The 26,317-nt window shown below is 38.6% G+C and overlaps 2 protein-coding genes across 3 annotated transcripts in view; one reads left to right on the top strand and one right to left on the bottom strand.

Moving 5' to 3' along the window:
• Positions 1 to 26,317, top strand: part of GFRA1 (GDNF family receptor alpha 1) — a 258,834-nt gene that overhangs the window by 29,768 nt on the left and 202,749 nt on the right. The window lies entirely within an intron of this gene.
• Positions 7,675 to 22,209, bottom strand: LOC311440214 (pancreatic lipase-related protein 2-like). The gene is made up of 13 exons (XM_084526811.1): positions 22,094 to 22,209; positions 20,954 to 21,002; positions 19,222 to 19,376; positions 17,590 to 17,715; positions 16,091 to 16,225; positions 15,517 to 15,625; positions 14,269 to 14,388; positions 14,065 to 14,187; positions 11,494 to 11,609; positions 9,860 to 9,989; positions 8,618 to 8,729; positions 7,981 to 8,145; positions 7,675 to 7,858 (listed from the first exon to the last, which is right to left on the bottom strand). Exons 2-13 carry the CDS (start codon positions 21,000 to 21,002, stop codon positions 7,795 to 7,797), a joined length of 1,404 nt encoding a protein of 467 aa, XP_084382937.1. The 5' UTR covers positions 22,094 to 22,209; the 3' UTR covers positions 7,675 to 7,794.

Here is a 26,317-nt window from a genome sequence, read left to right as displayed (position 1 = left end):
TTTCTCAGCAGGTTGTGGGTCTCAATGAGCTCAGACCACAGAGTGTGTCACAATCCAGTTCTTTCAGCAGCTCCTGGGCAAGACCTCAAGTCACTGCACTGTTACCTACAGGATGGGTGCTGCCATAGTTACCTGTTCACGCAACTGTGAGCGACATTCATCCTTATACACGGAGTGATTCAACTGCCTAGGGGCAGGAAGTGACTTGGGTTGAATCTAAGTTTCATATAAGAAGCCTGTCTTGAGATACATGCAATGTTTGAGAAAAGGTATAAATTCAGAAATATCATCTAAGCTGCGTTTTTCCATATGCTAAGCAGTATGTAACATGCTCAGCATGCATTGTAAAATACAAGTCATGAGTGTCTGTTACTCTTTGTAGCCTATGGAGTGGGTGTGAATGTTTGGGTTGGGGTCTGGTTCTTGTTTGTTGGTGAAGTGGTGCAAACCAATGCCATCTACAGTGACAATCACTAACAAGAAGTCCCAGAGGAATCAGGAGGAAGCAGTGGCTGGTCAGTGATGGGATCTCATGTTTAATTACTGCTCAGACTGAAGAGAAGTATGTAATTTCAGATAAGAGAACAGATCTAGCTAGTAAGAATCTACAGATCTATTGTATAATCTATACTTAATGACTGAAAGGTAGGAATTAGGCAGCACTTATGGGGACAGTATCAGACAGATACAGCTCTTTGGATAAGTCAGGGAAGGTGTGAGGCTGGGGAGCCGCAGAATAGAGATAAGGAGTGCCATGTGCCCCGTTTGTCAGAATATTGGCATGTAAGTTATATGGAAAGCAGCCAGTGAAACTGGTGCCTCTATTCATGATGAAACATCTTCCAAAATTGCTGAATGTCTTTGTGTGAAAATCAGACCCCTTTAAAGTGTTTGTTAGAAGACCAGGACTGCGGGGTATGCTCAAATATTTTGCTGTAATTTCCACAGTTTGCATTTTGTGTGTGAGTGTTAAAATGGTGCTGCAGAACACCCCCAACCCGGAGCACCACAGCTACAAACTGAAGCAGAAATGCAGGCTCATAAGAAGCAAGATATACAATACCTCCTTGGACAAATGTGCACGAATAACTGAGAAAAGCATTTGTCAAGGATTTAAGTTCACTAACTGCATTCTTCAGCTTGCTTTTTCATTTGCTCTGTATGTTGAGACGTTGTAGCCTGGTTAATATAAGATTCTGTGATTCTGTGATAATATGGAGGAACTTGTACACTTTTTCAACGCAGAAGCTCACTGTCAGTGTATTTCAGAGGCGTATGCAGTGGTGCAGATAATATTCATGTAGCCCAGAATGACAAGATGGATTCAATACTTGAAAGAACTTATAGCCTATGTTATGGGGTTTTCGAGGTCTAGCTTGCTTTAGGAATGGCTGCTTTTTCTTGGTATGTTTTTATGACTTAAGAGGAACAGTAGGTTTTTACAGATCGTAAGAAAAGTCTGGCTTCTGCAGTTGCCTCTGACAATATGCAACTGAACGCATCCAGATGGTTTTATAAATGTCAACTTGAAAATTATCAAGGACATAAATGTATTCTGATGGTAGTGGCCTTCGCATTAGTAAGAAAAAAAGGATCAAAACACTCACTGAGAATCATGTTCTGCAAAGGAAACTCAGCAACTGTGTTTCAAGTGCAGTGATATATAAATTACCAAGGCTTTCATAGCAAGATAAGTGAATAAAATTCTAAAAGCAATATTTTTTCTCTCTCATTTCAATTTTAGATTGAAGATGGTTAATGAATTTCTTAGCTTGAAAGAAGGTCACCTGGCAGTAGCTTTGTTATTGCATCCCCTTAGAGAATTGCTAATATGCATAGACAAAGACCACTCACCTTCTTGGAGAATCTTACTGTTAGTCCCTGAGTGACAGAGCCATGAATAAAAGACTTTCTTGATATTTCTATTGTCTAACTCTGATGTGTTCATTCTGGTCAAGTGAGCAAACCTTATATTGAATAAAAAGCAAAAACAATTTGCCTTAGTGTATCCTTTTCAGTGTTGCACAGCAGTAATAGAATAAATATTTTGGAGATGGTAAATATTTATGACCTTCCATGAAACTTGCTCTCTGCTCATTGAATCTGTCAAAGCAGTCCCTTGCCCTTGCCCAAAGCAAGCAGAGATAATGTTAACTGCTGGTTTTGTGAGTTGAAGACTTACGGAGCATAGTATCATGGTAAGGAGACAGGAATGGGAAAATTTTAAAAGTGGCGATGGAAGTAACCAAAACCACAGTGGGTGGAAAGATTGCAGAGAGCCAGGCTTTCTTTCCAAGTAATAGGCAGAATTAAAAGAGAATAGGGTGAAGTCCTTTATTCTGAATGCTCTATTTCCTACTAACACTAAAATATTTAATTTATTTGAAGGAAGAAGCAGAAATAAAAAGGAATAGCTGTAGGTTTTGCCTTGGAGACTGATAGGCAAATGCAAATCTTTGCAAATGGTCTATGAAAGAATGGCTCTGAACAGCCCAGACGCAAAACTGTGGCTTAGAGCAAAGTTAGCTACCTTGGGCTCTGGACATCTCTCACATTATATCCCAAGTTTTCCTATCATCTGAAATGTATGGGATGAAAAGGGGGCTGATCCCAATGTCAGCCTATATTTTGAGATATTGCTTCTGCTTCCGGTGTTGCAAGACACTTGGCCGATCCCATCTTGTAGCTAGGAGGAGAGGTATGTTGTCCGGTAACGCGCCAACCTAGGTGTGCTCTGTTTGTGTGCAGGTTGGTGATGATGCATGCTCTTTCCGGAAGGTTTTAGATCCTTGATAGCTAGAGATAAAGAACAAATTCCTGGCTCTGTTTTATCTTGGAAATATGCCATCAAAAATAAATTTCGGCATGCTATCAACATCCGCTTCATAGTGATTGGAATCAGCATAGCTTGAAGCAGCCCGGAGACTGAAATTGCCAAGTCCCTGATTCTGTGTTAATAAAAAAGAGATCCATGAGTTTCATAGACTGTCTGTGTAGATAGGCTTTGTGATGGGTCAGCGAGCAATTGTTTAGCCTCCCAGTGGCAACCTCAATCCCAATCAGCTTTGGTTTTGGAAGGATAACTGAAATAAGTGTTGGGAAAACACACCCCAAGCTCTTCATTTTTTTGCTTCCATTCCAGGACAAAGCCAAAGGTCACTGTTAGAGCCTATGGGTTATACAGAACACCCTGACTGGGCTGAAGTCCCAGCAAAATCCTGTTCCAATGGTTTTATTGTACCCTCTATATATCAGGCACATATTTGGAAGTTGGAGCCTATTGTACGGGAAAAAAAAATAAATCACTAATTTTCATCGAGGGAGGAGTGTGAGGGAAGTGAACATAAAGTAATTTCACTATAAAAATATCCATGAGGATTTACAAGAGAAGGAACTGAGGTGATAAACCTACAAGAATGCTATCTGGGAAGACCAACTTGCTCCCAGGATGTATGAGGTTATGGGTGGCTTAGTAACTGATATAACACAACTGTGGGTTTAGACATTACCTGAAAAAAGGGAAAACAGATCTCAGATCTAACAAAAAGTCCCCTTAGGATGTAAATTATCAGGCACTGTGCCACTGTAATCATTCACTCATTTCTGGTATGCCAAAGACAAAAACTGTAACCTAAATTAAAAGCAAAGAGAGAATTCAGGAAGAAAAAAAAAAAAAGAATATCAATTCTTTTCTATATAGTCGTTTATCTTTTCTTGGGGAAAAGCAAACCTAAAGAGAGAAACAAAACTGATGATAAAATCATGTGAAAGCAAGTGAAACAGAGATCTTGCAGATTATCGGGGGGGGGGGGGGAGGATGGGGGGGTGGAAGGAGGGAAGAAAGCCTGATGTATTTTTCATTCCTGGAGAAATTTAAGAAAATTCCCATGGTGTTTCTATAAGTAAATATGCTGGCAAGTGACTGGGCTATAAAATGATGTAATCTGAAAGCAGAGTCTTAAAGGCAGGATGAAGGCACTGGGGAGGCTTTCTGTGTAAGAGATGTGTCAAGCTTCTTCTCTAACAAAGATGAAAGACCAGAAGGACTTCTTGAACAAAGTGATTGTTTATTTCCTGCAAATTTGCAGTTCATCTTCAAGGATTTTATCAACATATTCTAGGGTATTAAAATAGCGTGAAAAAATCTGAATAGTCAGAGAAATAAAATAGATAGGATCAAAAGTAAATCAAAAAGATTCAATAGGAAGAGAGATGACTGTGTAAACTAAGCATCGAGGTCTCCACCTAATAGTTTGCATTAATTATTTTTTGTTATTATACTTTTTGTTCTGTGCTCACAAATATTTATGAGGGACTTTTTGATAAACTGCAGTTTTTTTTTTTTTTTTTTTTTTTTTTTTTTTTTTTTTGAAAGAGGAAAGCATACTTTTTGCTGTGCTTCCAAAAGAGGAAGCGAGGTAACAATCTCAAGTTGCGCCAAGGGAGGTTTATTTTGGATATCAGGAAGGATTTCTTGATGGAAAGGGTGGTTAGGCATTGGAACAGGCTGCCCAGGGAGGTGATGGAGACGCCATTCCCACAGGCAATTAAAACATCTGTGGATGTGGTACTTAGGGACATGGTTTAGCTCTGGACTTGTAGTGTTAGGTGGATGGTTGGACTTGATGATCTTAAAGTCTTTCCCGACCTAAGTGATTCTCTGATTACATTTTATTCCTGTTAATAGAGAACTGATACAAATGGTTTTTGTTTTCATCACTTCTTGAAAAGCATACTGTTTCTGCTAAAATTTTTGTTTCTGATGCTACATATAAGGCAAATGCAGATGTAAGTGGAGCAGAGAGCTAGTATTGTGCACTACTTTTCATTGCTGTTCCTTTATTCTATAAAAGATCTAAGAGGTTTGTTGGTTTGTTTGTTTGTTTGATCTTACACCCTTGCTAAAAGGGTGTTTTGAGAGAGAGCAGGGACTGAGGTGGAATGCCTTATGATGGTTAGTTAGTAGTTTACCTTGGCATTGTTTTTGTAGTGAACAAATGCTTAAGGAGAATTAAATGAAATTTCTGTTGTAACTCTGAAGCACTCTCAGTATTACAGAATATTTAAATAATTTATAAGACTGAATGGATATCACCATACGTCCTTTGAAATCCTAGACAAACAAAGCACATTTGATTAAAAGGAAGTCTACTTTTCAATTTGACATCCAGACTTCAAAAAGTACATCTTATGACATTTTAAAGATGCAATTTAAATTGTTATAACAACCTGGCTTATGTTGTTGTGAAGCTATTACTTCTTCCAGTCATTGTCAAAGACAGAGTATCTTGTGAAATATCAAACCCTTGCATTTTATGGACTGGTTCCGATAACACAAGTGATAGAATCCAAATTTTCTGTACCAAGTAATAATTCTGATTTTTAGTTACAAAGAGAAATGGGAGGGGGAAAAAAAAAAAAAAAAAAAAAGCTTAAATCCCAAACTAAACCAGCAACACAGCTGCTTTCAATATTTTTTCACCTGTAGCTCATAAAAAATAAACCTCCTGTTTCCTGTTCTGTTTATAGATGTATTAGCTGTGCTGATATTTACTATACCAATGAGTGAAAATTAACTCAAGAAAGAGTATATAATATAAACGCAACGTGGGACAAGACATGGAGAAGAAAGTAACACAATATTTTATTCTTAGCTGCACTGATTGGGTGAGAAAACACCTATTTTTAAGGGGCCTAATCAGCTTAGAGCAGATGTTATCAGCCCATGTGAGTTGCTATATTTCACCAGAAAGGTGTTGAAATCAACAGCTAAAAATTAAACAAAATGAAAGCTCACTTTTTTTGAAAGGAAGACTATGATTTATGATTCATAAAAACATCAAATTAATGTCCAAAGTTGCAAGAAAGGCACAGCCAAATATGGAGGCAGAAGGGAAAGGGTTTGTGCTTTATAAACTCCTTAATTCAACAGGATGATGTTTCTTCATAGTGAGAAGCCATGGCCCACATGACGTTCACACTGATTCCTCATGTCATTAAATCAGATAATGCACTTCCTGGCTCTGCTACACACATTTTTTGAGTCCCCAAGAAAAATATTTACTTTTCTTTTGCTTAAGGCCCTGAGTGCATGAAAAGAATAGTAAGTATTCCTTTCCCTCTCCCTCCATTTGCTTAATTTGTGCAACTCTGAGGCAGAGAGCCATGCCTGATTTATGACAGATGGCCAAGATGGTGTAATTCCTAACTATAGGTATTTCCCAACTATGTACCCAGGGGTTCGGTTTATACTTCTCTGGAGAATAAATTCCACCCTTGGGAAGGTTTCTGGATCCTATTCCTCATATGGGCGGAGGTGGTAAACATACCAAAGCAGGGAGCCCATGAAAGTAGACAGATTTGTGAACTTCAACTCAAATCTCCTAATCAATCTCCTCTGGCAAACTTCATGGGAACTGACTGGATTCTGATATCTCAGAACTATTGCTGCATAATTTATAACACCTGTTCATCACTCATGTTTATCCTTGTGTAACTCATCAACAGTGTTTCTGGTGAACCTCATTGGAAGTATTCTGGAATAGCTAGTTATTAGGATGGGACAGATCAGAGTTGCCCAACATGATTCCCACATAGGATTTCTGTGCCCAAATGATAAACCTCATATTAGGTTTAAAAATTTGCTGTATTTCTTAGACCACAGTGAGCAATAAAATCCAAAAGGAATTTTGTGGTAAGCTTCTACTGAAACAAAAACAATCTTGGTAGCCTGATTTTGCTAAAAGTGCTATCAAAATGCTCTCAAATATTCTGGGGCAATGCTGTAATAATGAAAGTATGGCAGCTGAGGCCCAATTTAAGGATCATAAGAATTCTTGTGGGGAAAAGTTTTGTGTCTCTGAAAGGGGCATATTAAGTTCTTTATACTGGGAAAATAACCACAGTCCTAAATATTTTTCTAAGATACTTTCCCTAAAATTATGGGAGGCCGTCAGGGTTTTCTGGTGTCAGAAAAGCAAGGTGCAGGTGGAAAATTCAGCTTCAATGGTAAAGGGAAAATTATTATTTTAAAGGCTGCCAGAAAATTTAGTATCTTCAATAGTACAACATTATTCTGATAAAGAAGGTACCCATTTCAGGTACAGAGAAAGAGTCCCAGCTCACCCAGTGTTCAGCAGAGCTGAACACAGCAAGTCAGTGAAAAAGGCAACAATCAAATATTTTGCTGTGCATTAAGCTGTCCTGCTTGATACGAGGTGAACTTTGATGGTTGAGTTTCTCAGGGCAGATTGCGCAACTTGGTATGCAGTCCCAGCTCTTAGACAGTCTTTTGGATGTGTTGCTAAAATGTTGTTTAAATACGTTCTTCAGGAGGGAAGAGCAGGTGTCAGTCAATGCCATTAAAACTCGGAATATTTTTATATTAAAATTATTTGTCAGAATCCTCAGATAGAATAAGATGCTCCAGAAAAGCATGAAAGTGTCCTTTTCCTGAAGAAGTAAGCAGGCACGGTTAAAGGATTTGTCTGTCTGTTCCATGGTTGTTGTTTTTTGTTTTTAACCTATTTTAGTATTGTCCTTCTTGACTCTGCAATACAACCAAACCATGTCATTTATAGCTGGTAAAATGCCCGTTAGCTGTGGCTGTAACTAGAATTCACAGAAGTGTAGCTCCCCTGTTTGGATACAAGCTAACAGTACTGATTTGGAAATAAAGCTTTTGTAGTAGGCTGGAAAAATTGTCCGTTTCTGCTGGAGGAGCCTTGCCAGCAGTTTGGCTGAAAAAGCATGCTCTCGTCGAGGGTGGACAGCTGTGACATTCTTCTGCCAGCCCTAGCAAGGCATCAGGGTTTGCCATTTGTTTGGCTGCACAGACCCATGGCCACAGAACACAGACCTGGCAACAAGAGAAAAGTTTAAGAAAACGATCTTCAGCACAATGGCTTATTTTTCTATTTTACTTTATATTTTTTCCCCCTGAGAATCACAGCATGGAACACAATTAGGCTGTATACTCACACATTTCCATCTTCCCCAGATATTACTGTGACTTCTTCAGCTCCCATGCAGCCTCTGTGTACCTGACCTAAGTGCTTCTTCCAGAGAAACTCGACTTTTGAAATGTTCCCAGAAATTTCTGTATCAATATAGTTCAAGTATGTATTGCCTGGCTTGAAAGTTCCCCTGCCAAAAAAGAAAAGCATATAAATGAAATATTAATCCACGTTTACCGGAAAAGGCTAGGCTGAGTGGGCCGCAATGCCAGACTCTGGCATGGTTCATAAGAAACATGCAACTTCCCTGCTGGTGCACATTGCCTAGGGGAGGGAATGATCACACAGTTGTGCATCATTTGTCTCTTTGTCATCTTAAAGATTTCCAAATGACATGCCCGAGACCAGAAGTAGCCTACTGTCAGGCCCCAGAGCTCTTAGCTCTTGCCCACTTTGCTATACTAACCTTTGTCTGAAAAGAAAGCACAGAGCAGGAGAGACCAGCAAGCACATTTTGACCACATCCTGTAGCGTGGGGAACTTTGACCACGTATCAGCTGCTTTTATGACCAGTGTAGATCACAAAGAACAAGATGAGACATGTGAAAAGAGACATTACAAATTCAGTATAACATTTTTTTCAACAGTGATGGTATACTTACGTGTCAATTGTATATTTTCTCCTGATCCCATTAGTACCAGTCAAGGCTACATCTATATTTCCCTTCATGGTTTCTGTTGCAGATACTCTGACACATATCTCTTTTCGCCAGCCTTTGAAAACAAAATGAAATATGAGGGAAATAAATCTCTTTACAGTCGTTGAAACCTATGTTTCAATACCTTTCAGGGAGAGAAGAGAATTGCACAAATGTGCTTATAAGCAAAAAAAAAAAATGCCGCTCTCGTTATTAAGGGAAACATTAGTTCTGTGTGATTCTGGTAATCTTAATTTCCTTGACAGTGGTCTAAATCACAGATCCAACCTCTGCTGGCCTTCTGGCCATGCAGAGTATTTAATCTGCCATGGGCAACACCATGCTTTGCTCTTCCGCTTGGCGTCAGTTTTCATTTTGTAGTTACAGTTATGAGAAATTTGGGTGTGGCGGGATGTCTCATGAGTAGTGCATATTGATTTCAAGTAACCAGGTTTGGAAAGTATTTGTACTGCCTTTGATTTGGGCTATTAAAAAGATAGTCTCTTCACCCACTTCAGGCTATGGTTTTTGTAAACTCAACAGTGTGGGTGTTGAAATTAATGTACTCATTCAGATTCAATAAATGAATAATTTCTCTGTACTCAAATTCATTTTTCTGCTTCGTGCTTTTTCCAAGATGAGATATAAATATTTTTGTACCTAGTTTTTCTTTCATATTCTAGTACTAGCAAAGACTGTATGTGATTCATTGCCCTTGCAGTTCATCATCCAGAATGGATTACGTTTTATTTACAAATTTCCTTATTTCCCAGTTCTTTGGCTGCTTCTACATTAATCACATTTAAAACTATGCTTATACTTATTACTCCCCGTCATCATGACTTGATGAACTTTGCAAAAATACCCTAAAATGATCTAGTTTTATAGATTTTTGTCAATGACAGCTGTGCAGCTTTACTTGAAATCTTGCACTTTCAGCATATAATTCCTCCCACCTTCAGCTTTACAGAGCTTTTGAAGCCATCATGTATTTAACAAAATTTAGCAGGGTTTCTAAGTCACATGTCAGCACCAATTCTATAATTATCTCCACCTTTCCCAGATAATGTTGATATTCCATATTCCTAACAGACATAAAATTCCATGAGCACCTCTTACTTGAGCAGATTTCTGTAGAAGTATAAGGTATTTGTTCATATAGACTTTGTTGCCACTTTAAATTCATCACCCCAAACCAGTACTTACGAGAAAATGGGGGGTGGGCCCCCGTGTTTAAATAAACCTTTTGCTGCTCTTTCTCAGTTTTATAAGGAAACATATCGGCATAATGACCCATCAGCGGGCATCTTTCCTTTTGGCATGGGAAGCATGCTCCCTGGAGGAAAATAACAGTGTTTGTTAAAAGATGTTATCTATTTTAATCTCAGTTCTCAAAGTACAATAAATTAGGATATTTCAGCTTTTCCTCTCTCTCTCTTTTCTTTTTCAAAAAGGTACTCGTTTCATATCTTATCTTCAGTATTTAAAAGAGTGGTGACAAAAGGAGTTGTGATGGTCAGTCTGCTTATTTCTTCTGGAGAAAAAAACAGAAAAAAAGAAAAAAAAAAAAAAAAAAAAAAAAAAAGGTTAAAATCTGGCCTAATTCCTTTTATTCCTGCAGAGACCATGAATAAATACGTAAATGTATGCTGCACCTTACTACCTGATCTGGAAAATACAGATAAGATATTTAAGCATGGGAATCATAAAGCTTGGGGTATCGCTTTGGTATGTGGAAATTAATCTATGTAGATTGAATATTGAATGGTCTTGTTGTGTATTAAAAAAATGATAAACGTATATTTTCAGTGAAGGGATTCAATTTCAGTTGGAGAAAAAAAAAGTTTTTGCAATATTTGGAGAGTTCAATTTTGATAATGAGGAGGTTCTACAAGAAGTGGCATCTGTGGATCCTTGGCTGTTTGGGCATTAGATGAATGAAAGGCTAAATGAACATCATCAGTTATTACTCTTTGATTAACAACATCATTTCCCCCTCATCACTAAATTGCATGGGGTTCTGGTTTTCATTCAAGACCTGAATTACATCAGCCTTTCAAGTTATGTGGCAGAATCACTACAGGCAATAACAACTTTTCAGCATGTCCTGGTTTCACCTGGGATAGTTAGTTTTCTTCCTAGCAGCTGGCATGGTGCTGAGGTTTGGACTTGGGATGAGAGCAATGCTGATAACACCCCCCGATAAAACACTGAATGGGGAGGATGAGCAAAGGGCTGTGTGGTGCTGAGCTTCCTGCTGGGTTAAACCACAGCACTGCAGTACTGCAATCCTTCCTTTTGTGAGTCAATACAAGCAAATCCAGTCCTGGCTTCCTAGTTATGTCAGGCATGAAACACCAGGACATTCTGCTGCCTTCTTTCTTGTGGCACTTGAGGGTTGTTTTATGTGGGAGCACGGCCGCGCTGTATAAATATTTGTCTCCCCTGCTCTAAATACTGTGGCTCCTTATTGCTTATACAGATGTTTAAACATTTATGGAATCCATCAGCCATCCTCTTGATGATGGGCTCCACCAGGTTTGTAAGACACTGGTTTAAATGGAGATCCTTCAGCCAGACCGTGTCCCTTGCTGCTGACCTAAGCAGAGGGTGAACCCAGCTGTGTGTATATGTACTGTCTTCATTTTCTCCTAGATCTTTCTTAGGGTTTGCTGTTTTCACATTTTGCCCATTTTCTGGCTGTGATCTGGAGGAGGGCAGTCAGTGGGTCTGCAGAGCCACCCTCTATCCTATCATTTAGAGTGCAGAAATGGTCCCAGAAATTAAGGGAAGGAGGGCAGGGCCCTTACCCACTTCATAAACATGTACCTGATACTTACTGATATAAAATCTCGGTATGTTTCACACTGGTAGCCAAGAAATCCATTTGGAGTGATAATACTCTCAGCATAATACCGGAGGCTTCTTTTATGTCCACATCCAATAGATCTATATGCTAGGAGAAAGCCCACATAAAAAAGATTAGAGCAATATATTAACCATAAAGTTCATGCCAAAACAGCAAATGTGGGTCTTTTTTCTTCCCTCAAAAGCATTTGTACATAGAGTGAAGTCTTGGATTAAAAAACAGTGACAATTTAATGTGTTTAAAGTGCAAATTATTTGGTTTTGTGGTAAAAAGCACACTTGAAACTACAAAAATATTTTTGATGGGGAAGAGCGAGGTGCTGCCCATGCATGTCCCTTTGCCCATAGAAAAGCTCAGAGAGGTGGAGATGCACCTGGCAGCCTTCAAGCAGCCTCCAGTCCTGCTCTGTGCACCACTGACTGCTTTTACTTTAGCATGGGAAGAGGGGAGGGGTTAGCTAAATTTCCCTTTGATGTTTCGAAGACTGGAATAATTCATAGTTGTGGCATTTGCAAAGCATATAGTAGTTACTATGAAGTAGTTTTCGTTTGCTTACCATTATCACAATGTGGTATTTTGTAAAACCACAGTTTCCACTCACTTCCAAAATTAAAGAAAATTGTAGTAATTATTTTAACTTCAGTGGCTTTCAGTGTTTTTAAGCTCTAGAAAATCTGCGGTCATTTGACATTGGTGATTCTGTGAAATGCTCTGAAAAGCAAGATGTTTGGCAGTGTGTCCTTGATTTTTGTCAGGATTTTTCTAAACAAGTGCATTTTGCACTCAGAGTGAAATTCCTAAGCAGGCAGTGCAGGGAAGAAGAAAGTGCAAATTGTGTTATATTTACAGGTCCCTTGTTACAAGCATTGTCTTTATGAGATCCAAAGCCTCTCCTTTATCAAACACACCAACGTTAGGCTATAAAAGCAGGCTCCAGTCTGCTTCAGGCTCAGGGGACCTCGCCTGATTATAGGGTGATGATTTGAAGGCACTGAAGTAATTGCAAGCTGGCACAGCTTTCAGTGAAGTCAGAATTTCACCTATAGTTATACATCAATATTTATGCATCTTAAAGATAGACCAGTTGATATTGACCAGTTGATACACGTTGCTCTTTGCGTAGGGGGGAAAAAAAAACAAAGTGAAGAGCATTTTTGTCTGCGTTTCTTGAAAACAATCCGGGTCATCAAGGCTTCCTGAGTATGTTTTCTTTATCGTTCTGTCTTAAAAACTAATTCAGAAAGGTCTGTGCTTTTAACTTTAAAATTCCCAGCTCTTAGAGTTGGCTTACTTTGTGCTAGTGCCAAATTCACTTGACATCTATACAATGGGAACATAATACCAGTCTCCTTCCTGCATCAAAAGCTGTAGAAAGAAGTTACTAAATAGCATTTCTAAGGCACTTTTTTTTTCTTTTTTTTTTTTTTTTTCATAAAAGCACTACATAAATGTAAATATTATCAAACAGAAGAGATAAGTACAAAGCAAGGTTTAAACAAGAGGCAGGAGTTAAGGCTGTCTCTATTTTTAGAAGCTGCATGAAAAACCCACTCCATCTGCTTGTGTTCAGAAAAGCTGGGCTCGTTTCTTACCACAAAGCATTGCAAGCAGCCTAGTGAAATATCTGTGGAAAATACATAATTTTTGCTGAAAACTGAGACACATTTGTGTTGTCAGTCTTGAAGGTGTTTTGGTTCTGAACAATTCTGCGTGTAGCCAGCTTTCAGTCTTGGGTTACTAAGTTCTCAAACCAGTTCTGATACAGAAAATTTTTGAAAAACAGTTACTTAACTAGTGGTAGGGATTTCAAAACATTTAGCTGTGAATAACATATGTTCTTATTTCTGTAGGGTAAGGCAGAAGGCAGGATTTGGGGCATCCATTGTGCTCAATCCCAGGATAAATCTTATTAACTGCCCAACTTTCTTTGAAGAACATGAAATACTATCCCAGCAGTCATTTTATCATCTTCTATATTTTTAACCTTGTGTCGTTCCCTTTGAAGACACTAATGCTGCTAATGGCATGGATGAATATGTCTGACCCCGGTACTTCTGCGACTGATGTCTTTGTAGCAAGAAGGGAAGCTCAGATTTAAAATAAATAAATAAATAAATAAAATCATTTTTGGATTATCCTTGAATGAATTTCACTGGCCCTTTGTGCATGGAATTTCCACAGAGGTCAGGCTAGTGGACAAGTCTGTATGCTTTGACTGAGGTTTCCACGTGGAGTGTTCATTAATTAGTATATTGATATGCATACGCATACATACACACATGTATATATTTATACACCCATGGGTGCTTATAAATAACATACACATTATATACAAACACCCACGGGTGTATAAACACCCATATACTTATAGGTATTTCACAAACAGCTTAAATCTTTCATTTTTGAGCATTCTCTCCCTACTCCAAATCTGAGATATTTAAGTAATATAGACATTCAAAAGGCTTTACCTTAGCCTAGCCTGCAAACTGGCCTTTCAAACTACAGCTTATAGTGATGCATTACCTCTTTACAATACACTTACCTCTCATAAGGTCATTGATATCCCGAGCTGTGGGAGGTACTCGAAGCTGCTTGCATCCTGGCATTTTCTTCCCACCATTTGGATAAAAATCCAGGTGGCCGCAAGTCTGAAGAATCCCAGGAGCTGAAATATGTAAAATGACTGAAGACTGATCACTCTCTGATATGCCTGTGTGTAGGTGTTGGCTCTTGTGTGAAAACTTACCAAAGTCAAAGAAGAGATGACCAGCGTGAGTGTGAATTACATCAACAAATTTTGCATCTGAAGGATCCAGTCTAACCTTGTTAGGAGTATACTGGAAAAGAGGCCCAGCTGGATCCAAACCTCAATGAAAGGAGATGTGGCTGGTTAAGTAAACAATAACTTATTTACTGTCATCACATGCGATGTGTATACACAATATGTCATTAAATTTCTACCTTTACTGCTCATATAAAAATCTATTTTGTGGATGTAGGACAGCTGGCCAAACAAATGAGGTTTTAATAGAACAGTGGCTGGAGGCAACACAGTAAAAATTGGATGGATGGATGACTTACTACTGGGGAATACTGTCATAGGAAGAGGTAATTTGTTTGTTCTTTTTAAAGTAGTAGAAGATGTGAAATTTTGGCATGTTACTCTAACCATGCACATTTGTATGAGAATCTTTATCAGATCAAAAATTTATTTTAAACAGCAAATTTGCTTGAAAACATCACCCTCCACTTCAGGCTCACTGAGCTCTCTCTAAGGACAAAGCACTAAAATTCTGATCCCATTTTCCCCAAATTGCACACATTCTAGTCAAAGAAATGTCTATGCAAAGCGAAGGACTGACTGGTGGAGAAAGGAAAGCAGAAAATACTGAGCCTTTAACAGATGTGGTGTGGGAGTGTGTCATGATATTGTGCCTCCCTGCGTAGCTATGTGGCTAATAGCTTTCTTCCTTTCGAGGGTACCCACAGCTATTTGTCTCATCGTGACACAGTAAATATAGGGGTACTCAGTTTTTCATTTCAGATTTTCAATCTTCTTAACTGCTGAAAAGTCATGTTAGAGTGGGCTTTTAAAGCCAAATATGATAATGAGTTGCTAGTATATTTATTTACAAGTCTGTTATTCCAGATGTAATACGGTATTTTCTTCCTGCTCTTTGATATAGCTAAAAATCATAGGTAGCATGTTCTCAGGGACTCAATATGATCTATGCAAAGTGACATATTTAGCCACAGTATGGACAGTTAAATACTTCTGTTGCTGTCCAGCCTTTCTCAGGGCTGTGACTGGTGATGTGAAATGATATGGGATATGACATGGCTTCATTTGTGTGCAGTCGTGCTGGCTGTATACTATTAACTACAGCAAAGCAACAGTGTGGTCTATGTTGTGTTTGTTAGGTAGCAGTGACTCTCTGGTTCTCCTAAGCTGTGTTAAAATATAAAGCTTCTGCAGCTGAAACAGCCTCGGTACCTGTTATTCTGCCAATGCCGGGTTTCCGTCTCCCTGCCTCCCCTGCAGCATGTGCTCCAAGGCTATGGCCAATGAAGTGAACGTTGGCAGGAGAGTAGCCATAGTCTTTCTGTGAAAGATGTATGGAAAGGAAAAAACAAGGGTGCTAGATGGGAAATATGATGTGAATAAAGTGGCTGTGGTGCTATGGAGGTGCTCCGCCACCCAGCTCCTGCAGGAGGAGGAGGCCATGTGCTGCTGGCATGCCGGGCTCGGCTGAGCCTCTGCAGGGAAATTGTGACTTCGGGTGGCTGTGGGAGAACCGCTTCTCTGTGGTGCCATCCACTTGTAGCTGGAGGCAGGGTCTGAGGCCCATGGAGGGATATTTTAGTCATGTTGGCCCTTGACTACTGCTCTTCTCCTCACCAATTTTCCTAATCTCCAGCCAGAATGGCTTATCCAGAAAAACGGCCATCACGACCACCTGTATTTTCTGACTACATCACATCAAATCAAATGATGCCACCCTGACCACAGGCTTTACCATACAGACTACATGTACATGCTGGTGTTCACATTCCATGGATACTTGTACCTCGAGAAGGTTCACAAGGTACACGAGCTCAGCCCCCACGATGCGGACATTGTTAACTGCTTCGGTGTACAAGCCACTGGAGCCACCTGTCCAGTCAATCAAAATGCAGTTTACGTCTTCAACATGAAACATGAACTGTCAGGTATGAAAAGAAGAAGGAAACAAGTGTGAAGCACAGCTCTTCCAGGTTAAGCGCAAATAATCATTTGTTTTGCTCTAGCTGGGGGTTCTCATTGTAGTTCTGTGCATTTTGATTTTTGCATCCCACCCTTGCAGAATTGGCATTCTGCTCCTGTCATGAGGCTCTTTTGAGCTCCCCCTTTGCTCTCCTGATGTCTTCTCTGGGCACTATTTTACAGAAGCCTGTTGTGGGGTAACTTGTAGACACCAGTCTGCAAGGCCAGAAAGCAGGCTGCCATGGAGTACTCTATGCAGTAGTTATTCTTGTCAATGGTGTTGAACACAAGGGGTGAAGAGTGGGGATAAATTGGAGATGTATCGTCAGGACTTGGCCAGTGATTTTTATTTATTATTTATTTTTAATAAAATTATACAGCTCTTACGGGATTCTTTCTAGTAGTGCATTTTTCTAATATCATCCTAGAAACTCAGATCTTGCATCATTCCATTATTCAGAAAGTGGCATTGCAAAAAGATGCTATACGCACCTGCTTTGTTTATGTGACTGGTAAGGATACATCTTTAGTGCTTTCTTTCCAATTAATACTACAGAATCAACACAAGGAGGCAGACTGGAGGCAGGTTTGAATGCTGCATAAAGGTGTCTAACAGCTGGTTGCAGTTCTGTTTTCCTTCCCAGCTGCTGTCCCTGGTTTTAGAATATCAGCTTGTCTTAGTTACCCCAGTTAGAAAAAGAGGATAGAATGACTTCTTTTTTATTGTCCAAGCTTCGTTCTTCAAAATTTATACATTCAGATCATCTAATGAGATTCACAAATTCATGTTCATGTGCCTGAAATGCTCAGCCCATGACTCCATGTATTTTGAACAAACTATTCTACTTAGAGACTTTTGGCAAGGGAACTTTCCGATTTTTCATTTTGAAACAATTTCATTTTTGCAATGTACCTAAATAAAATGAAACCAATCTGCTGAACAAAACATTTTGGTTTTGGTAGATCAAATGCCTCACTCGATCTGAAATGTTTATTTTGAACTTTTGCTGAGGTGAGAAAAGTGACCTTTTTTCCTTTATTATTGCCAAGGAATTGAAAAACCAATCAATTATAGCTTTCACTGTGGAGGTGAATGCAGCAAAAAGCTGTTAAGTAGGAGTCTGAAGTGCTCTATACTCGGAGCTTGGAACAAGCAGGCAGTTTTCTGAAACTGAACTTGATTCCGAGGATTTTTCTGCTCATATATTCCCAGAATTAACAAAAAAAACAGAGAAGTAAGTTTCATAAGCCAATTAATGGGGAATGTCTGTGGATATTTTCACTTTCAAATACAATGACTGTCAGACAACAATCACACCATACCCTGCACATGTTTGATATCCAGGGAAGGTCAGCTCCACCAAGATGGCCATGAATAATGAAGCGAGTTTTCCTGTGTGCTCGAAAATTTGAAGCTTTGATAGTTGAAGGATTTGAAGGATTAATTTTCTGTGTTGAAACAAACAAGCAAAACAACAGTAACAATGTGAATGCTCTGTACTAATTCACAGTTTGATATGGGGCAGAGTATCTCAATAGTTAGAGCATAGTTCTGTTCTGGGCTCCAAAGAGATGTTTTGTTCCTGATCCTAAACTGCCTTGCTGGGGAATATCAGTAAATAGCTTCAACAAATTCAACTTCTATTTAATCGAACTAATGATATGAGCTTTGAAATATACTGGTACAACATGTCATATAAATAAAATATTTTATCAAAAACTATAACCAAAATACAAAACAAATAGTGTTTTCTACAAGGTATAATGCAGTTGACTCTGAATCTGTATCCTTTTTTTGCTTTTTTCTCTTTAAGATAAGATTTTCATTCTAAGCTTATTCATACGTTATCTTAAAGATAGTCTAGACAGCATGACAAAGGCCACCAGGCTGACAGCAAATGCTGTAGGTATTTTGGGGTTTATGGAGAGGGAAGGCATTATTTTCTTCAAAAGTGAATTCTGAATAATGCATTGCTTTGAAAACTGGCACTTATTTTTTGGTACAGCTTGGTATGCTTAAAAGGGATGCCTTGCACTAGTTAGTGCACAACTCACCTCCAGTGAAAAATTGACTCAGGTTGAAAGCTCACAGACTCGGAGATGTCTGAGGTGACTCAGAGGAGAAATCATTAAATGTCTCCTCTGTGACTACCATTTATAACAAACAAACAATCCCACCTGTGAAATCTTTTTCATGTATCATAAGCCAGCAACAGCAAAGCAGCCCCTTTTCATTTTTCCTATTAAATTACTTAATTTTCCCTTGTTTTTTGTCCAACTAAAATTCACAGGGATGGTCATTCTCTTCTTCATTTTTTTCTTTAGTCTCTTGTTTTCCCTTCTAAGCTTCTCTTTAATTTTTCATCCCATTTTCCTTCCCTTCTCTGGTGCACAGTTACTTTCTCTCCTAATCTTCACTCTTAACTACCTGCCTACTCTTTGGGTTTGGTTTGGCCATCACATGAGCAGAGCCTCTGAGACCAATTATATATTATTAAAAGGATCCCGTAATCATGTAGGAACTGTGCCCTAAATTCATGTAATATAATATAACATATAATATATTAGTACCTGAAATATATTTTTCAGCTGGAGACACACAGAATCCAAAACTGAGCTTTCCTTTTGTACTTGTCTTACCTCTGTCTTTGTAATGATAAAACTGAAACTGAATTGAGGCCATTTGCTTATTGTAGAAAAGAACATAGAATAAATGCAAAAATGTCTTTGATGACTTGTGTTAGAAGACTGCAAGTTAGTAAGACGTTGCAATTATACCTGGCCCATCAGACAACCGACATGAGGAAAAAGAAATGAGATGAAAGGAAACTGGGATGGACTGCTCATGGCATGTGTTATATGGATCGGGGCCTCTGCTGGGAGGAACGCAGCAGTCTATATAATCTGTTGACCATGTAGCACACTATCAATATTTAAAGCAAACCAGTTTCTTACCTGGTATTTCATGGTGTTGTCTCTAGTGTAAAGGAGGAAATTGGTGTTCACAGCTGCTGGAGGGCTGGGCAAGCCTGTCAGTTCTCTGCCGGGGATCCCAGACCAAGGGGGATCATCGGTAAAGCATCCGAGCCTTTCGTAGCACACTTCCCTTCCTGGGACACATGAAGAACAATGTTAGTGTTCTGGGAATGTAGCAGACCAGGCTGCTGCCGCTTTACAAGAGCTGGCAGGACAGTATTTATTGCAGGGAAGTGGAAAATGGCTGCTTCAAATGAGCACGGCACCCGTGTCCATTTTCATTAAGGGCTCAGTTGTGCTCTTGTGCCTTATGCATGTAGCAGGGACTTGAAACTTAAGATCCATTCCTGTTCCAGACATTGCCTAGAGCTCAGTTAGGTGAGCTCAGGAGAAAGCAGGATTTGTTTTGGTAAACATATTGTTAAAATAGCTATTGGAAAAAGACAAAAAAAAAACCAACTTGATCCTTTCTGTATCCTGAGATCAAACTGAATTTGATGAGCTTTTGCTGGCAGCTTTTCAGCTCAGAGAAGCCCTTCAACTTAGTGCTAATGCTCCACAGATTATCTAAATTGTTACTTCTTGTGCAAGAATTAAAGAAGGAGTTAAAATAACAAAAGAAAATAAATCAAAAAACAACCCAGCAACAGAAAACACCCAATCATTAAAATATACACCACTGCTTGCTCCATCACTTATGTAAACCACCTCTTGTTTTTTTAATCATCAAGGATTTAGTGGAAGCAATGGAGTAAGATCTGAGTGGAAGCCCAGAGCTAAGCACAGACTAAGGAAGTATGATTTGTGCCTGAATTTCCCAATTTCTGTTGTGACTTTAATACAACTGTGATGTAGATATGACATGCGGGTGTTGCCATTAAATGTCAAACTTATCCACCATCATAGCATAACAGTTGTGAAATCCCCCATTTTTATTGCTATTAAAATGACGCTGAAAACAAAGAGAAGCTATTGCTACCGTGAATGAGTGACGCAGTCAGAATACATCAGACCATGATTTACTCTATTTGTAACTCTGTACAAAATTCTGGTGGGTTATATACTGGAAATACATTCTGAGAAAGAGGAGAAGATTTGATTGTGAAGATGCAATCTAGGACTCCACAAGTGATTCAGTTATTTTCAATGTGTTGTTTTTTCTTCTTCTTCTTCTTTTTTTTTTTTTTTTTTTTCCTCCCTGATATCAGGGAGCTTCTGGATTGTTTCACTGTTTGTTTTCTCCCCATTCATCCATCCCTATTGAACTATACTTTCCTATTGGCAAAGAGATGTTTTGGACCAGGACTATTTTCTGCACAGTGCTGTGCAGAGTAAGTGTCTAGACTGTGTACTATTCAGCAATTATGTTTAAAACATGTGACATTACAAGTGTTGGAGCTACCACAAATTCTTGTGGGTGGGTGGGGAAAACAGTTCTGGAAGAAATTCAGAATCCATTTGTATATTAAAAAACCTTTCTAGTTCTTTTTCTGTTTGCTAGCTGCAAAAGCCTTTACAGAATTAAAGAGTGGTAGGTTAAACATGGCAAAGACAAGACAGAACTCATTACTCCTAATGAAGAAGTCTATTATATGCATTCCAAAGCATGTTCTTTTTTTTTTTTTTTTTTTTTAAAAAATAATAATAATATTGTGGTGTAAGTTGCATACAACTTTTACTGTTTATAGATTTTATCAACTGTGTGTCTTACCTGTGGCTGCATCAAGAAGGAAAAGAGTAATGATCCAAACTGCAAACATCTAAAACAAATAAAAACACAATTCAGACCTAATTAAAAATAGAATCTGGAATTCACTTGGGGTTTTCCAATTTACATTATTTCCATAATTTAATCCATTAAAAGAGGAGACCTTCACAGGAGAGTTCTCCACACAGGAGAACTTCAGACATTTAATAAGTTGGATCCAAAAGAACCAACATTTCCTCAAAGAGAGCAAGGTTTCAAGAAAATACCTTTGGCATTCCTTTTGTTTGCCATGGCAATACTGTGAGTATACAGTATATCCTCTCAGCATCTCTTAAACATTGTCTTCCTGACCTTGACAAACAGAAGCTTTTTTTTTTTTTTCCCTCTCTAGAGCTGCAATTTATGGACAAGCAAATGAATTTTTAAAATGATTTGCTACAACTTTTTTTTACAGTGTAAAATTTCTCTTATCATTTAACAGAAAAGTTATTCACAGAATTATTATTCAGCGATTATGTTTAAAAGAACCCAGGAACAAACTTAATTTGTATTTCTAAATTGTACTGCAAAGATCAAAATGAGTCTTCAAGACTATCAGCCACATACACTTATCAGCCCTGATCTGCCTGATCACCTAATCACCAGCTGATATGTAAGCTTCGGAGTAAATGGAACCAGTCAGGTACTTCGAGGTAAAGCGGGCAATGTATTTGAAGTGTAGTCTTACTGCTAGTAACTTATCTTTAAGAGAAAGATGAAGAATTATTCCGGTACCATTAGTCAGTGACATAAATATATGCAGTTTGACTTTATAACTTGTATTTTGAACACTGCATCAAGTAGGTGTGCAGAATATAACATCGGTAAGAGAAGAAAAGTAAGAAGTGCATGCTATATGTGCTGTAGAATCAGACACCTCCTTCTTAGGAAACTAAGGCTCCAATCCTCCAATAAGTCCTGCATGCCCTCCCACCACAGTCCCCTGAAGTCAATAACATCCCGTTAGGAGCCAAGAATTCATTGCTGTAGGAATCACTGCGGGTTCAAGCATGTCCTGCTTCCATCTCCCCGCTCACCCAACACCCCCTGCCTTATCATGATTTGAGTTTCTGATTTCCATGGCTCCAGTAGCTCACATTTTACCTTGGCAAGGCTCAAGCGTGTTCTTTGGGTCCACCTCAGCTGATGGCAGCAAGCCTTACAGAAGCCCTTTGAAGAGGCTGGTGTGAAGCAGGACAGCTCTGCACCTGCCCCACAAAGGCACAGGGTGGATGGATGCTCACCCTGCCACTGCTGTGCAGCGTTTGGGCTCCTGGCAGCATCTGGCTGGTGCCAAAAGAGCTCTCGCTGTGTCAGGAGTGCTTCAACTAAGATAACAGGAACCAGGTCAGACCAGTTGTTGCGGGACTCCACCTGCTTAATGCAAAGTGTCAAATAGGATGTTATTGTCAATCATTGGTAATTATTTTTTAAAGCTAAAAAGTACTGGGAAGTGTGATGTAAACAGTGAACAAACACACAGCCTTTCAGCACCACGAACGGGGTTATTACCATCACCTTGGCTCCCCACCTCCATGTGGTGCTGGGTTTGGATCCAAGTGACAGCAGCAGAAGCCTGACTTCATCTTTTGTGTCTTACTCCAAACTTTAAAAAGCAAAACCTTCCTTCCTGGACCTGATCCCTGCCTTAAATATTTTATAGTCTTAAGCAAAATTTTCAAATTCCTATTTAATGGTTGATTAAAACAGCAGCACACAACTAAGGTGTAGAGGGATCAGCTAGCATGTATGTTTGCTTATACCTGTTACTTGAGAAAAAGCAAAAAAAAGAAGAGACAAGGATGAAAAATGGTTTAAAAAAAAAAAAAAAGTATATAAAAATGGTCATTGTCATCTGTTATTTGTTGATTTTCTAGTTCTCTCATATATAATTTTGCTAGTGGATGAATTACCTGACTTTTCTTTGAAAAGAGGACTGGAATGCTTTTAAACACACAAAACATACTTCCAAGTTACCCTAGGTCATCCTGGCCTAAACTGCATTCAGTGATAACTACAGGTGCTCAGATCTGTGATGATATGGTGTATGGTATGCTCGGATCCATGATATAATTTCAGGGAGTGGATGTTTGTGTCTTTATGTCTCTAAGCATTTATAGACAAACTCAGAAAGGCTGATTCAATAGCTGATACAGTATTTATTAGTTGATGCAATAAATTATTATTATTCAGATTCACAGATTTTACCTATAAGTAGAATATTTTGTTTCATATGCTCTTTGGGGAGCTCAAGAAAATTGAATTATCCATTACATTAAGAAGCCTTTCTGGAACTAAACCTACATCAACCATTTGCTGCAACATGAACCTCAACAGCAGTCTGATGGTGAAGATTTCACGTCACTTACAAGGTTTAGGGGCTCTTGATTGTCCTGGGTAACCAGGGTGGCAGCATCATTGTCTCACATCCTAGCTACAAATTTGTGAACTGTAAAGTCCTTATAAATCATTGTACTTATAAAACATTTAGTACTGAACATCAGTTGGAACTCAACTTGGCTTTTCTTGGAACGTGAAATGGATATTTAGTGAACTTTTTGCAGTCGGTGAGACACCACAGCCAGAGTTGAAAACAAGGTTACTGGGAGAGCAAGGCATCTTTGTATTTGTCTCCAGCAGACAAGCATGAAATGGGTTTTTCATGCTAGTTTACTAATACTAGGAAAGCTCAGCACCATTGTCAGTTGTCAGCACTTCCACGCCAGCTTCTAGAACTCTTAGCACTGTAACTAGGTTAACTACTTCAGTGTTACTTGGGACCTATGTAGGAAGGAGCAAGCCAGAAAGTTCTGCTGTTTCATCCTATAGAAGTTTGTCTGAGCTTTCCCTGAACTCACAGACCTTTTTGGCATACACAGCACCCTGTATCAAGCAGTTGCACTTTGTAATCATGCAGCTTTGAGAAGAAACATCTCCTTTTGCTTGTTTTGAGATGTGTAACTGCCAGCTTTATTTCATGCTCCCTGCTACTAGTGTGGAAGAAAATTAACAAGACATTTGTATTTGCCTTCTCCATGATACTGTTTGTTTTGTAGACCTCATTCATGCCTCCATCTTTTTTCCAAGTTGACTTTTTTTTTTTTTTTTCCCCCTCATGTTTCAGAAGAGGTGGGAAATGACTGCTTGTTCCACTCAGCCAGAGTAGGTGAACATCTCTCTTTTGTCTTCCATTACCAGTATGGGATTCTTTCTGCTTTGAAGTTTTGTCCATGAATTTTTGCTTTCTTAAGAGAAAAAGTGGCCACAGGTAGAAGAAGTTTCTTTCTGCAGCTCAAATCCTGCTTTATGTAGTCTCATGAAAACACCCTTCTGTTGAAACATCCATAAGAGGGAAAATTCTGTGAAGAGGTGCACTCCATATAAATTATCAAAAAGAAAAAAGAAAATAAATGAAAAGGATATAGGGATATATAAGGAAATATAGGGGTATATAAAGGAAATAGGGATAATTCATGTAAATTATTGTGTAGAGCTGCTTATGCTATTTCTGTCTTCTTGTTCCTCAACTGCAGTTGCACCCACCTGTCATCCTGTTATGTGTTAACCCAGAGGGTGAACTTTCTGGGCAGGGACTTACCTACCTACTTCTGCACACTGTGGAGTGTGTAACTCAGTTTGGGATAATTTATGAGTATTGTTTATTATTAATGATAACAGTGATGTAAAGGTCACTCTTTTTTTTCACTTTTTTTTTTTTTTTTTTTTTTTTTCCAGTACATCATTTGTAAGAACTTCTATAAGGAAGTAACATGTTTGAATAAAAACTGAAATACCACTAAGTATATTTCTATTCTTTCCAGACTGCTTGGCTGTTGAAATACGTATTCAGGCTGCTGAAATAGGTAATATACTGCTGAGGGGATTACTATTCTTTATGTCTGCTGTTGCTTCATTATGATCCAGCTTCTAATACCTTTATTGATGCTAATCCCATTGGGATCACTCATAGAATAAAATACATCTTAGCTAGAGAGAGTGCACCATATGTTAAGTTGCACTTGCTTTGTATTTTAATACCATTTAAACTAACCTCTGTTGTGTGACTTATTTGTACCTCTGATGGAAGCTCATGGTTTTTTTTCTTGAGGTCAGCCTGAAGATATCATAGATGCCATGCTCCATTGTGGTCTCGGAACTAGACGATCTTTAAGGTCCCTTCCAACCCAAGCCATTCTATGATAAGATCTGTTCCTAATGTAACGTTCCTAAGTTTTTCCCCAGTAATTAAAATAAAGTGATGAAGTTATTTAAGAGCATTGGTTCCTATTTGCTCTCCTCACAGCAATATGAGTCTGTATGTCTCAGTTTTCTAGCCTTCCACTGGGTTAACTACAACACCAGCATTCCTGAAACATTGGGTGAGGAATGATTAAGGTTCACAAAGAATATGGCAGGAAACATTCCCTTGAGGTTCATCTGTCCTTTTACAGCCTAAATGAAAAAGTTCTATATAGTCTGGTCTGTCCTGGATTTATCTGGCATATCTGGGAATGTCTGAAACATCCCACTATCATGCTGCAATATTCAATTAAGTGCCAGTTTAGAGCTCCTAGAAAGCTTGAGACCTGTACCCTGTCAATGTCAGAGAGCAGAGATAAGCATCTGCTTTTAGTCCTAGAACTGTGTAACTTTCTTTTGGTAAAGTTCACTAACATCAAATTTAGATTGGAAAAAAAATCATATGCATAGAGTTTCAATTTGTTAAAATAACCCTCTCCCTGGAAGAGTTTAGGAGAGGAAAGAATTCAAGAAGCATTAGTGATTTCAAGCTTGAGGACATGTGTCTTATTATTTTCACATGACAATGATGCAATTGCCAATAACCAGTTGATTAGTAATTGTGCTTGTCTACAGCAGTTACTTGCAGATTGTAAGAGTCTAGGCTATGCATTTGAAACAGATATAGTAGGTCATTGATTGGATTCAACAGGTTGATTTACACCTGGAAAGATCTGAAATTTTTGTCTTAATAAACATAATAAATTTATTCTGGTAGTTATGTCTTGATTTGTTGCAAATAGAATTAACAGTGAGGCAATTCTTCATAATTTCTGTGCTATAACACCTGTGCTTGATGCACATTCTGATCAATGCATGGAGTTTAAAAGGACAAAATAAGAAACTGAATAAGGTGATAAAAATAGAAAATTTAGTATTTCCTCTAGCAGGTGTTTTAAGGCATGAGGCCATTGAAATGTGTTGATTTAAATTTCAAGATGTAGATTAATTACCTGTAGTGAAAAAAATAGTGAAAGAGATGAGTATCTTTTGGACATTTTCCTAATCAACTGACATTTCTTTCTTTCT

Source organism: Aythya ferina (genome assembly GCF_964211825.1).
Source record: "Aythya ferina genome assembly, chromosome: 7".
Lineage (NCBI taxonomy): Eukaryota > Metazoa > Chordata > Aves > Anseriformes > Anatidae > Aythya > Aythya ferina.
Note: the sequence above shows the minus strand (reverse complement) of the source record. Positions and strands in the feature narration are given on the sequence as shown.

What these genes read in the sequence shown, in the direction of transcription:
- LOC311440214 (XM_084526811.1), bottom strand. Translation starts at nt 21,002, where the DNA reads ATGTTTGCAGTTTGGATCATTACTCTTTTCCTTCTTGATGCAGCCACA. An exon ending in ACAACACCATGAAATACCAG is followed by an intron (nt 17,716 to 19,221) that starts GTAAGAAACTGG and finishes GTTTCAACACAG; the next exon opens with AAAATTAATCCTTCAAATCC. An exon ending in TCATCTCTTCTTTGACTTTG is followed by an intron (nt 14,188 to 14,268) that starts GTAAGTTTTCAC and finishes TACATATTTCAG; the next exon opens with CTCCTGGGATTCTTCAGACT.